We start from the raw sequence: 14,622 nt of genomic DNA, 5'->3' as shown, positions 1-14,622 counted from the left end.
TAAAGCTGAGGAGGTCCTAAAGAAAATGGAGGAAAAAGCGAAATCAATGCAAACTGTGAAAGATTTCCTGCAGGTACAACCTCCACGTTTCAGCAGAAACTGGCCTTCAAAAAATTGGTCCTTTCCAGCCACGGACAGACCTCAAAGGGGCAGATACAGATGCCCGAGGGCAACCTCAAGGATCTTTCAGAGCCAGACAGTGGCAAGCACCCACCCCAAGAGGTGGAGAAGATAGATCACAGTCATTCAGAAAGCAGACACAATGACTTCCCCCTTTACCTGCCAAGCAAAGCTTTAATGGCAGCACCTTTGGGCGGAAAACTGGCATTATTCTCAAAAAATTGGCATATTGTTACAAAAGACAAATGGATTCTGGACATTATAGACAGAGGCTACAGGTTCCACTTTCACACCCTTCCAAAAATGAGTGGCATGCCAAACCTGCCACAAAATCAAAGGGCAGAGGCACAAAAACAAATTTCAGCTCTCATGGACATGAAAGCGATTCAAGAGGTACCTGCAAAAGAACAAGGTCAAGGGTTTTATTCCAGACTATTCCTGGTACCAAGAAAAGACAAAGATTGGAGACCTATCTTAGACCTATCCATCCTAAACACATATTTACAGGTACCAAAATTCAAGATGCTCACATTACAGCAGCTTCTTCCCATGCTGGGCAAGGAGTCTTGGCTGGTAACATTGGACCTCAAGGAGGCATACCTGCATGTCCCCATCAGACAAGATTGCAGAAGATACCTCTGATTTCTTGCAGGTTCAACCCATTATCAATTCTCTGCATTGCCCTTTGGCTTATCTACTGCGCCCAGAGTGTTTACGAAATGCCTGGCATCAGTAATCGCCTTTTGCAGACTTCAAGGAATACAAATATACCCATATCTGGACGACTGCCTGATCCAAGCGGACAGCAAGGACATACTTCTGAAACACTTGGCGTTTGTAATAAAACTGTTGAACTTTCTGGGATACACAGTCAACAAAAAGAAATCAAAACTAATACCCTCTCAACAAATAATTTTCCTGGGTGCCAGCTTGAATACAACCACCCAGATGGCCTACCTCACGCCAGACAAACAAGGGCAACTGTCTCAATACTTCAGCAAAATGGCAACCTTCACCAGGCTGACTGCAAGGAAAGTCCTGCAGGCTCTGGGATTCATGGAATCTTGCATCCTACTAATCCCATGTGCAAAGCTGCATATGAGGAAACTTCAATGGTACCTAAAAAACTTATGGTCTCAACACAGCCACAGCTTGGAAACAATTATACCACTCATTCCATGCCTTCAAAAGGAATTTCTGTGGTGGGCTCAAGCATGCCAAAGAAACATAGGTCTCCCTTTCTGCGTACCTCAAGCAACTCAAATCATCACAACAGACGCCTCAGACTACGCCTGGGGAGCACACATGACAGATCAGTGCATTCAGGGAAAATGGTCCCAGAAAGAGAAGCACCTACACATCAACCCAAAGGAAATGCTAGCCATGCAAAATGCTATTATGGCCTTCAAAGACCTACTGCATCCAGGCCAGCTATTGATAAGGACAGACAACACCACAGTGATGTGGTACATAAACAAACAGGGAGGAACTCATTCATACCCCTTGTGCAGGCAAGCCATGACCCTTTGGAACACAGCACTGGAATTGCAAATTCAACTACAGGCACAATTCCTGCCAGGGAAGGAAAACACACTGGCAGACAGCCTAAGCAGAAATATGACAGATCCACACGAATGGAAGTTGCATCCTCAAGTTTTCACAAAGATAACTCCGGCATGGGGACAGCCAGATATAGATCTCTTTGCTACCCACAGAAATTACCAATTGAAAAAATTTTGTTCAAGGACCTACCATCCACAAGCCTGGAAATTGGACGCACTTTCTTTCAATTGGACAACGTTGACAGTCTATGCCTTTCCGCCTCTTCCTCTGCTGCCCAAAGTTCTATTAAAAGCCATAGCAGAGAGGCCGAAAATTATTCTCATTGCTCCAGATTGGCCAAGACAACACTGGTATCCGCTCCTGAAGAGCCTGACACATTCCCCACCATGGATCCTACCTCTAGTCCCTCTTTTGTTGTCCCAGCACAACTTCAAGACTCATCACAGCCAGCTCAAAACCCTAAATCTAGCTGCATGGAGAATCCCTTGATTTCCCAACAGACCCTCCTCTCCAAGGAGGTGCAGGATGTCATCTTGGAGGCCAGAAGACCTTCTACTAGAAAAGCCTACTCCGACAAATGGAAACGATTTTGTGCCTGGAATCAAGAAAAGGGCCAGAATCCTTGGGTAATAAATTTACCTCAAATTTTACAGTACCTAGCTGAGATGTTAAACAGTGGACTTTCCTTCTCCTTCAAAATCCACGCTTCAGCCATTTCTGCACAATACAACACAGGTCCTCCATTATTCTCTCATCCTCTCTTAAGACAGTTCCTCAGAGGGACAAAGAATATAAAACCCCCAAGGAAATCACCAGTCCCTGCTTGGGACCTCAACTTCGTATTGGAAAAGCTGACCCTTCCTCCCTTCGAGCCAGCTGCTTCAACAGAACTACAATACTTGTCATGGAAAACAGCCTTCCTTCTGGCTATCACCTCAGCGTGCAGGGTTTCGGAGCTACAGGCCCTCATGGCTGTGCAACCTTTCATCATTTTCCATCAGGACAGAGTTTCCTTACGAACCAACCCTACCTTTATGCCAAAGGTAGTATCCAGTGTAGCTTTGAATCAGACTATCCACTTACCTACCTTTTATCCTAATCCACAAAACAAAGGGGAAAGACTACTGCATTCCTTGGACATTCACAGACAACTTCGTTATTATTTGGACAGGTCAAAGCCATTCAGGAAATCCGAGCAACTCTTTGTGTCCTATGCTACAGGTGCTCAAGGAAAGGCTATTTCCAAACAGACAATCTGAAAATGGATAGCCCACTCATATGCTTTTGTTACTCTCTTCATGGAAAAGCTGTGCCTTCAAGCATCAGATCCCACTCCACCAGGGCCACAGCTACCACTGCAGCTTTCCTCAGGGGGGTTCCTACCAAGGACATTTTGGAAGCAGCCACTTGGAGTTCAGTGCACACTTTCTCCAAACACTATCACCTTCCACTATACTCTAAATCTAGAGTGGGATTTGCCACAGCTGTCTTGCAGGGCATCCTTGCTCCTCCTAGTTCCACTTAGTGCCTGCCACCCCTACTTAGCTTTGGGATTCTTCCCATCTGTAATGACTGCAGCTGTATGCACGATGAACATAGTACAGTTTTGTACCTACCATAAATGTAGATGTTCGAGTGCTCATACAGCTGCATTCCAAGTTTCCCCCCCTCCGTCCCCTCTTAGGACAGGCCTTATGACAAACACCTTCTCATACAACCTGTTTGGGGTATTCTTTTATGGTGTATTTGCTTGCAACTACTGTTTTTTGATTATTCTATTTTGCATGATTACATAACTTTATGTTTTGCCTTCCTTCTGGGGGCACCTGACATCTGGGGCAGGAAAAACTGAAGAAGATGACGTCAGCTGCCTCTTTTATACCCCTGCTGCACTGACGTCAGGGAAGAAGCGACGACAACCGACGCCGGACCTAGACTTTGGAATTCGGCTGACCGAGGACCCGCCTGATGGCAGGATAACCCGTCTGTAATAACTGCAGCTGTATGAGCACTCGAACATCTACATTTATGCTAGGTACAAAACTGTACTTTCTCAAGTCTAGTCCTCAAAGCTGCTGTAATGTTCCTTCGATCATGCACTGTTTGGCATGGATCTGTATTTACTAACTGAACGAAAGGTTCATTGAATGGCTACTCATCGAACACGTAACATTGAACATCCGTTTTTATCGCACAGTCATACCATCATAAATAAAACTGAACTGTCATAGTTGACCAAAAACAAGGAAATAGCACATAGTATGTGTAAACATCACACTAAATGTGCTGATGTTATTAGTATACATTTGTTATGATACATTAATTATAAAGTTATATATTTTTTATTGAAGTAGTATGCTGAACCAGTAGATTTATTTTGTTTTGTTGAAGACAAGGTATACCATACAGTTTTAACGTATATCAGTAGTCTATATTCTTAGGTGTGATTGCCCGGTGTAGAAACATGATATGTAAGTGGTGTAACCCACCCAGGTGGGGGGGCTATGCTCCTCACACCCTCTCTAACTGTATACCTACTCTGAAATTGCACTACAGTGGGGAAAAGAGCAAATTTATAAAAGGTTTTGTTTACTTTGTTATGCATTGTACATTTGAGAAGGTGTGTTTATGAACATTGTTTTTCTTTAGTTTTACTTCATCAGACATTCACAATGTTGGCCAACTATGAATATTCATTGATTTTATTTACGATTATATTACTGTTCAATAAAACAAACTTTCTGTGCTTAGTGTTCGATGAGTAGCTGTTCGGTGAACATTTTGTTTGATCGGTAAAGATAGACCCATTTAGCATTTGTCAAATAAATCCAGTAAGTAAACCTTTAAATAAATTATCAGATAAACCATTTTATGATTCATGCTTTAAACTTTATAGTCACATTATGAATTCTGTTACCCACGTAAGCTCCTGACAAATCAGTTCATTCATTCTACATTAAGTATTTGCAGTGTCACCTACCCAGAGTATAATTTTGTATTTTTTATTCTTATATTTGCATACAATCATTTTCCAACCCCTTAGTTTTTGCATCATACCAAGAATAAGTAAGCAGTATATACAACAGTCGATTTAGGTTGCCTTTATCTGATCCAGTGCTGCTTGGAATATTTAAACAGACATTATGTTACACTGTCCTCCTGTGTGTAGCCTCAACTTCACACTTTCATTAGTAATTCTGAATTTTTCCCATTGAGATTTCCAGTACACTTTCTGGTTGCATGTGCTTTATTCACAATAGACACTGGCCATATTTTCAGAATTAATTTTGTCCATATGCAATTCATTGTATTTAACATATGCAAACTCTTTGCCTGTAATTTGTTTCTTGTTTTACACACATTATAAAAATAATTCCTTCTCCCTGATCTCTGAAGACCACATGTTAAGTTGCAGGACATTTCTTATCTTGCTTGTTACCATACCTGCTCAACATGACTTTCTCTCTGTACCATATTTGACTGACTTTTCATTCTTGACAAAGACTTTGATGTATTGTTTTTATTATTCCTTTTCAGCTTTTGCTTCTCACAAACTGCGGATATTCATTTCTTCAGTAAGCTGTTTTCATTGTGGTAAGGTAATTAAGTCACTGATGTATGCCAAGTAAATTAAACGTTAATGCTGATCATTTCAGTAATGTGTCCCTTGTCTGATTATTTCTGATTCTGTGCTGTACTTCTGGATCATTCATTCACAAGATTCAGTCTGTGCTTGATTCTTGAACATAGTCATTGTGTAAACTGTGTCAAATCCTGTGCCTGTGTAAAGAACAGATGATAGAAAAATGCAGATTACTTTGAAGATCACAATAATTCTTTAACTTTTACCTCATCGCTGCATTGTTCTCTCCTTCTCTTCTTCTCACATTCAAGTAGGAGCTTCAGGATGTTTCTCCTTTGACATGTGAAGCGTAGTACACTGCACCTTTTCAGGCTTCTCTGAGATTTCACTTCCAGTCAATAATAAACCAAATGTGTGAATTCACTGCTTCTAGTTATCAGAGAAATTATCCTGAAAAGAGTGTGTACCAGGTAGCTGCAGCTGAACCATTTCTCTTTTGTTGTTACTCAAATATTGTTATTGAAATATTTTGAAAATAAAATATGATTAGCCATATCAAAGTGAAATAAGCATACATTTTTAGGTTAACAGAATAAAATCATATAAAACAGAACACAACATACCATCAGAACCAACGATTTACTTGGGTGCCTAAACTAACAAAGAATTAATGTCTTTAATAAATAATTTCTTACATTATATTAGCTATTTCTCTCCAGTATTTCCACAACTTTTTGCCAAGAGATGTAATAAGAGGTGATCATTTCCTTTCTCTTCTTATTATTTAATAACATTCGAGAGTTTGCCAACACCATGTTTCTGAAGACTAAATGTTGCAAATGATTCACTTTCAATTTGTCATAGTTATCTTGAACAATAGCTAGGAAAGTCCAAAAAAGTGGAAACTTTGTTCTAGAAACACATTATGGTATGGGAGTATTAAACAAAATTAAAGATTTAGACAACTGAAAGTTGTCATTAAATACTGTTTGTAAAAAAAAATATTTATTTTATTCCAAAAAAGTTTTAAGTAAGAGGCAGTCAAAGAACACATGTTGCCAATCAGTCTTTAGCTTCATTTTGCACATCCAGCATCCTATTTCTTGTTTAAACATTAACTCAATTTTATGAGGTGGTATAAAAGTAATGTGAAGAAATTTCCATGTAAATAACCTCTATTGAATTGACAGGGAAGTTTGTTTAGAGGATACAGGTATTGATCTTTTATAATTATCATTAGGTAAATGATTATTAATTGCTTTATAATAATACCAGAAGTTTTATCTATAATAGATTTTTGTACTTTTAACTATTTTATAAATATTTGACAAATATCATTTTCCTTAAACAATATGATTTACTAAAACAATCAGATGTTCTATAAACCTAGTAAATTTTTGCCTAGTGATTGGATTCATTAACTCTAATCTGCTTATAACATATTTCCTCAAATCCTGTATAACTAGACACATCTTGCTATCTAAATTAAATTTATTCTTAAGTTGTTCCATTATTAGAAGTTTGCCAGTTTGTATCAATTAATGTCAGTATATTAAATCCTTTTCTTTTAGACTTTAGATTGTGGCCATATGAAATGTGTTAATATTATTTTTAGTACAGGCAATAGGAAATCGCATAAATGCCCATGCTTTAAAATCAGGATTTTTATTTAGATAGTTGGTGAAAATGTTTAATATATCAGATATAAATTTAGACGTTATACATTTATTATAATCAACTGTATGGTCTCAACATCCAAAGAAAATTATTAGATACCATTTCTATGTATTGTGGTGACACTGAATGGCTTGAATTTAACCAGATGCTTTCATGCATTTGTTTCCATCTAGCTAAGTATGAAGTATTTAACCATAATGATAATACCTTTATAACAGAGGACAGCGCATAGGTCTCAGTATAAGGAAGATTTATTCTCCCACCTCCAAATCGCTTAAGTGATGATTAATAGCTACTCTGGGTTTGTTAGGATGCCATAAAATTTTAAGATTATTTTATTAATTTATATGTTTTTAGAGGGGTAAATAGAGAAGGCTTGTATAAGATGTAGTATTTTCAGAAAAATAATAATTTTAATTATATAAAGTCTATCCTACATAGCAAAGAAGGATTTATTCCATTTTTGTATGAGACTATTTATATGTTTTAATATATTGTTATAATTGGTGATAATCCCACTTATATTGTTGGTTAATGAAATCCCGAGATATTTGATTTTATCAAGAGGTATATACTGAAAAAAATCTTGTTTAAGTCCTTTTTATCAGAGTTTATAAGTAGCAACTTTGTTTTACTTTCATTAAAATTAAGATCAGAAAGTTGATTTCATTAGTGCTGTTAATGTCACTTGGAGTTGGTAAGATGTCATGCGCAAAGAGATAAATCTTCATTTCTAGTTGTTCCTAATTTGTATACCTTTAATATTTGGATTTACCCTGGTATAATTGGCAAAGGATTCTATGACCAAAGCAAACAATAATGGGGATAAAGGGCATCCCTGCTTTATGCCTTTAGTAATTGTTATAGAGGTAGAGAGACGCAAACCAATCTGTATGTAGGCTGAGGAATTTTCATAAAGTGATTTAATTAGCTGTGTAAACTTTTGTGAGAAACCATATTCTTCTAGAGCTAAAATTAAAAAAAAATCGAGTTAACTGAATCAAATGCATTGTTTATATCTAGAGTCACCAGGGTCATATTTCTTTTTGTGAGATGTATGTATTCAGTTAAAGTAAGGATTCTTTTAATGCTGTCAAAAGTATTTTACATTTTATGAAACCAGTCTGGTCCTCATCTATTAATAACAGAAGTAACTGTTTAATTCTATCAGCGTGAATTGCCATGAATATATTGTAATCAACATTTAAGAGAGATATAAGTCTGTAAGAAGAACATTCACTTGCACTTTTCTCGGATTTCAGAATTGGAGATATTACTGCATATTTCCAAAAGGACTTATATAAAAACATTCCTTTACTAGATTAAACACTTTTAACAGTAGGGCTAAAGCTTCTTTGGTTAGTAATTTAAACATTTCTGGAATATTATATATACCAAGAGCTTTATTAAGCTTTAATTTATTAATTTGTGATTTAAGCTCATTCATTGTTATTTATCAATTAATTTTATATGCTGTTCTAATAACTTAGTTTTGATATTTTTCTTAAAAAGAGGATCTCATTATGTTTAAAGGTTCTACGGTTCTACAGTTTTATGTTTTGGTAGTAAACTGAACATTGTGAAGCTATAAAACAGTGCATGAACAAATTAGCTGGTAATAGATTGCATTATTTGTTGTTTCTTCATTTCCCCATTACTTTTTTATAGCATTTAAGATAGCAATTTAAGCATTTTCTAATAATCATTAGTCTGTATTAGCTGCTATGTCATTTATTATTAAATTATGTTAATGTTGCAAAAGGAAACGAAACAAGAGTTTTTTCTGAGTATTGAGTTTTCATTATAGAATATTGTCTTTTCAGTATCTGCATAAGTCTCACTGTAGAGGAACTAGAAGGCAAAGTGCAGTTGTTATGATTGTCTGCAGAAGACAGAGCAAATGGGAGGAGAGCACACTGGATTAAAAAGGGTCATTTCAAAGTCTGATGGAATGATGAGGTGACTGAAGCTTAGATTTGTTACATAAGAAAAGGTAGCAATGTGTCCTAATAAATAATTAAGTAAAAAGAAAGACTGGATTATAAAAGGTGGCATACTAACAAAATGGAAAATGTTCTTAATAGCATAATTATTTCAGCTGATTTGAAAATGAGTGTTCACTTTGAGAAGACAGAAGGGGGGAAACCTTGGGACAGATGCACATAGTTGATTATAGATGTAAGGAATGACCTTTCTAAAACGTTGTAGTATCAGAAACCAAGGTGAAATTCAATGATAGGTAGGACAGACATGAATCAGTTTTAGTTGAGTGTAAGAAAAAAAATAGGACATTGGTTAGCAAGTACATATCATTGATTCTTTATGTAAGATAAAGTATCAACAAGGTGGGACTGGTATTTGTCCACTGACAATAGAGTAGTGGTGCTTTCACACTGTTGTCTGCATAAAGTAGGGATTAGAGTCACAATTTGCATTCCAGGAAAATTATAGCATTTTTTTTTCTTTAAGGAACTGATTGCCTTAGGATTATGCAACTCCATTGGATCCTTCTTCCAGACATTTGCGATCACCTGTTCAATGTCACGGAGCCTTGTTCAGGAGAGCACTGGTGGAAAGACACAGGTATACGTTTACTACTGTCTTTTCTCATTGTGAAAGTTTGCCTGGATCATAGTTTTGATGATTTGATAGAATGTTTCTGAGATAAACAAAAATCCATCTAATGACTGCCTTATTAACAGCTAAGATATATCATAGTCATATTTCTTGTCTTGTATTTCTGTGCTGTACTACCAGTGTCTGGTACAGTGGTGGTACATAAAGTTCATCTCTTTCTTTCCCTCTGTTTAGTACCCTAAATTAGATTATAGTCTGACATTTTACTTCTAAACTGATAATGTTTATTGTATTTTTCTTTAACTTGTTTGAGGTTATATGGTGCCAGAATAGTAGATGAGACCCATTAAACATTGTCACCTTAATGAAACAGGTTATGTGTCAAAGGACATGCATGCACAAGCAAGGGAGGTCAGAAGTACATACATTTGTTTCTCAAACAGTGCAAGTAATTTTCATGTTTCTGCTGTGCCAGACTGGAAGACAACACTAAGTAGCGAAAAATGCACACGAGGATACAAATTAAGCCTTAAATTGTAGTCACATGGCCATGCAGAGGATTTATCATGTGTGATATTTGAATGCCGCTATTATCTAGTTTTGACAGTTGTGAAGAATTGTAAATCTTTGGACCAAAGACACAGGTAGAAGTGCCTTGGTTTCATCCCACTTGTAAAATAAGCTGTTCTATACGAATAGTGGATGTTAAGTAATCCATTTGTGGGTTAAGAAGACTAAACTGAGGAGCTGTACTGTTTTTTTGTAATATACAGTTCTGATCTGTCATATATCTTACAGTGCAGCAATATAAAGTTATCTTTCCCAGTTAAGTCTTTGAGACACAGTTGTGAATAAAGCTAATTAGGAATGAGATGGGTTCCATCCCACCAAAGTGCACTGTACTGTACTGTACTGCACTGCACTCCATTCCAGAGATAAGGCTCAGATTTATCGCACCAAATTTGGTAGCTGTATTGCAGCACACCATTTTTCACTATCTGTTAAGCAGCATAACTTAACCTTTTTTAGAGAATGAACTAAAAGTACATTCTCACCCTGTTGGAGAACGAGTGTTGCCCAACAGGGTATTAATGTACAGGTATCACATAGTCAAAAAAACAAGTCTACCACTTCATAGCAGCATGGTAAAATAATGTGAAGCAAAGACTCAAGAAAAGCTAATGTCTTCCATGTTTTTAGTCAATAGATGCAGCTTTGCTATTTAGTAATTGCAAAAAAAAACCTAAACAAAAAATTGTGTGTGTGTGTTTGTGTGTGTGTGTGTGTGTGTGTGTGTGTGTGTGTGTGTGTGTGTGTGTATATATATATATATATGTATATATATGTGTATGTATGTATGTGTGTATGTGTGAGTGAACTTGTGTGAAACAGAGTGAGTGACCAAGAGAGATAGTATGAAAGAGCAAGAGGTTATGCGTATAACTCTCATCTTTGTTGAAGAATTCTGCATAAAGCAACTGTATTGGGGGGTTCTAAAGTCATGCTCAGACTTGAAATATAACAGCTGCATTTCTTGAAAAATAAAATGTATGAAACTGTAATGTCTGGCTTCATTGACTGACAGTAATCCTGTGTGATTTATCAGAAAATCAAGCATTTTGTAGGAAAGAGCAAAATTAGAGGAGACAGAGTCATGGAGGGGTTGCAATTTTTTTTCATTTATTTGATCACTATGAGACATCTGAAATATACTCAATCAAGAAAGTTGCCATAATTGCTAGACAGAGGTGTGTGTGTATCTCTCTGTCTTTAAGAAATACACAGTGAGTGAGGGAGACAGAGCAAGCAACTGAAGGAGAGAAAGTGAGAGTGAGTGAGAGACTGTATGCATTTCTCTCAAGTCATTTGCTCAAGAACTCAGAATAAAACCAACACTGTGAAGAGGAGGGGATATTTAAAGTCATTGTCAATCTTTAAGTATAACAGCTGCACTTTCAAAATAATAAGATTTATCACAATGAGGCCTCTGAAGTGTACTCAGTCAAGAAAGAAGCTGTAATTGCTGGGCATACTTTGTGTGTGTGTGTGTGTGTGTGTGTGTGTGTGTGTGTGTGTATACATAAAATATTTAAACAACATATATTTTGTTTGTAAATTACTTCCTCAATAGCAGTTACATATGCTACAGCAAGTTTGAAAAAATAGACAGAGGAACTATTTAACATAAATATAAAAAAAGTATGTACTAATACAAAATTTTAACATCCCATTATGTAAGCGCAGCAACACCTTCCAGGGTGAATGTTATGAGGGAAGGTAATGGCCCTTCCAGGGGTGGTAAGGCCAAATGCCTAATTCCTGGGTGGTACTTTATTTCCCATAATAACATTCACCTTGTTGAATATTATTTATTTATTTATTGACATTTGTTTACCGGGAAAGTCCAACTGGGCACAGGTACCCTTTTTCAGCAGAGGCCCTATTGATTGCACGTGCTTTACTCCCTGAAATACTTATTCCACTTTAACCACATTATTCGTTTAGTTGCTTTCTGTAATTGTGAAGCATACACATCCTGCACATTAAAACATTTCCCTTGGCTGTTCTTTCTGATGCCATGCCTGCACACGCAGCAACTAAGCTACATTAAGCCAGTGTATCACAAGTAATTCATCATATACGCAGGCATGCACATGACCAGTACATCTTAAAACCATTCTTGCTGACTGAAGTCATCACAGGGACACAGAACAGCAGTGGAGATCACACTGTACAATGACATTATTTTCAAAAGGTAACACATTTGTGTAATGCTGTTCCACAGTAGCAATAGAGAAGGAATGTTTTTGGGCACACATTTCAACTTCCAGATGAGAAAATCAGAGACAAAGTAATAAAAATCAAGGACGATCAGAAATGTCAATTAGGATAAAATATTCATATTCAAATTGATGTTTTACTACTTCATGTGTTTGTTAGAATTTTTATTTGCAAGTTCTGTTGTAGTTGATCAAAGTTCTACTTACATGCTAGGCTCCCTAACACAGATGGATGGAGCCCTTACTGGGTCCCAGGTGAACTGGATTCAGTTAGTAACCCCAACACTGGAGGAAGCAAGGCATGGAGATAAAGGCGTGAAGATCATGGTTGCTTGCCTTTCCTGGGGGGGGGAGGTGCACACACTCAAGGGCACATGAGTAGGTGGGATTTCTGTGGTGGAGACTGGAGAAAAAAGATCACTGGATATGCTTCATGGCTGAACACCTTGAAGTAATGAGTAAATGGCCTCTGTAGTCACCCCATTGTACAACATCACTCACAGCTGGTTGAATGCATGCTGGATGTAAAGGCCAGCAATCAGAGTTGACCCACGACTGATAGCTACCTGAATGATGGCCTTTCCCAGCCAACTCTTGTCCTGTTAATGGGGAATTAATAGGTCAGTTGGTCAAGTGGGCTGATAATTAGCAGGTAGTGGGGTAAAAAGCTTACAGATAGTTTTGTCTGCTTCACTGTAGCAATTATTTGACCAGGGAATCCTATCAGATGGTCTGATGTCATTTTCATTCATTCCTCAACTGCTGGGTTCAGATCCGACTTGGCCTCTTTTTGTAGATCGTAGAACACTGAAAGTCGTAAGCTCCTCCCTTTATCCATAATGCTGTAGACACCTTACATACCTCAGATCTCGTTTGCCACCATAGTGTTCGGACATAGGACTGTGAAACTCTTAAGTGATTTATCTTAGCGAGTTTAAAATATCTTCATCTTAGTTTTAATCCTCCCTTTAACTTTTATAATTATCTTTATTTTTTTCCTTATATTTCAGTACCTCTTCTCTAAATTTCATTACTCTTTAGAGTAACTTTTTGTACCATTTTTGTATTCTGTCCCCTTTTACTGTACTTTAAATACTTTCTAGTGATCATTGTTGGTATTTTTCCTTCCCATTTCCTTTCTATATAAAAAGTATATATCTAAATATTTCTGTACATTTAATAGTAATAGTCTTTCCAACATGCCTGAGAAACTGTCAGTTTTAAAAAATGCAGGGCCTGCAGCCACAAGATCCCAAATTCAAATGGGCACTCCAAATGCATGTATTGTTTGGGACCTTCACATTTAGATGCCAGTTGTGATGTTTGCAAGGGTTTTATTTCCTGTGCACTTATTAATTGAAAGAAGAAATTGATACGGAGAGGTTTACTGCCATCTAAATCTGCTTCAGTGGTGTCTGGGGCACAAATCCTCAAAAAGTCAGATAAAAAAGGAGATCTACACTCCAAAGACTCATATAAGTGATCACCAGATCCAACTACAGCTTCAACCTCAGCTCCATCCTCCAAGCCTCCTCTCAAACAAGCTGAAACTTCAGATCTGAAACCTAGATCTGAGAAGTCACCTAGGATCCACTTATCTGAGCTCCTGCCACAGCCGATCACCTCTCGTCTCCCGTCGCCCATTTTGACTTTTACACTACATCACTCCAGACCTTCCTCTACAGCCTCATCCACTCCTCTTCCAGGAGGCTGTCCAAAGCAGATGTGGACAGGATGATGAGGTAGTTGCTTCGGATACAGACGGGAGTACTTCCAGCTCCAACCCCATCAAATCCAGAGAACTTTGTCATTACTCCAACACCCTTATTAGCTCCTTCTCTGGTCCGTCCTATGGTTTCAGAACCATCAAATCCAAAAGTCTTGGAATCATCTTCATCAGATCCAAAGATATTAGCATCTTCCACTCTGATGCTGTCTCTGAGCAGTCCAGCACTGAGCATTTCAGAGCCGGAAGATTCTCGGAGCCATAGAGTCAGTGCTGGCTCCGGGGTGTTGGATTTGACTTTGAAATTGTCAGAGCTGTCGCTACCCCTCAGAGCTTCAGCACTAGATAGCTCAGCTCCAACTCCCACCTCGAGTAGTTTGCCTGTGGGGCAGGGAGAAACAACAGAGCCTGGCATGACCATGCCAACCCCCAAAAGACCAGATAGGATCCTGGCACCACCTAAGGTAGACCACACTGGAATAAAAGAGTACTCATTGATGCCGTGGTTGTAGCAGTGGCCACTAAAAAGGAACTGGCAGATCAAAGTTTCTCTGTCCATCCCTCTAACAGGGAGTATAGGGCACTGGATAGATTTG

The 14,622-nt window shown here is 37.8% G+C and overlaps 1 protein-coding gene across 1 annotated transcript in view; it reads left to right on the top strand.

Annotated features, from left to right (window-relative positions):
* The window catches only part of SLC26A5 (solute carrier family 26 member 5), a 1,021,139-nt gene that overhangs the window by 694,035 nt on the left and 312,482 nt on the right, over window positions 1-14,622 (top strand). The window contains exon 12 of the mRNA XM_044088519.1: window positions 9,413-9,526. Within this exon, the coding sequence (XP_043944454.1) occupies window positions 9,413-9,526 (114 nt within the window). The remainder of the gene's footprint in view (window positions 1-9,412; window positions 9,527-14,622) is intronic.

The sequence above is a fragment of the Protopterus annectens genome, chromosome 11.part0 (assembly GCF_019279795.1).
Source record: "Protopterus annectens isolate FY-2018-M chromosome 11.part0, PAN1.0, whole genome shotgun sequence".
In the NCBI taxonomy this organism is placed as follows: domain Eukaryota; kingdom Metazoa; phylum Chordata; order Ceratodontiformes; family Protopteridae; genus Protopterus; species Protopterus annectens.
The sequence above is the reverse complement of the archived record's forward strand: the minus strand, read 5'-3'. Positions and strand labels throughout refer to the sequence as shown.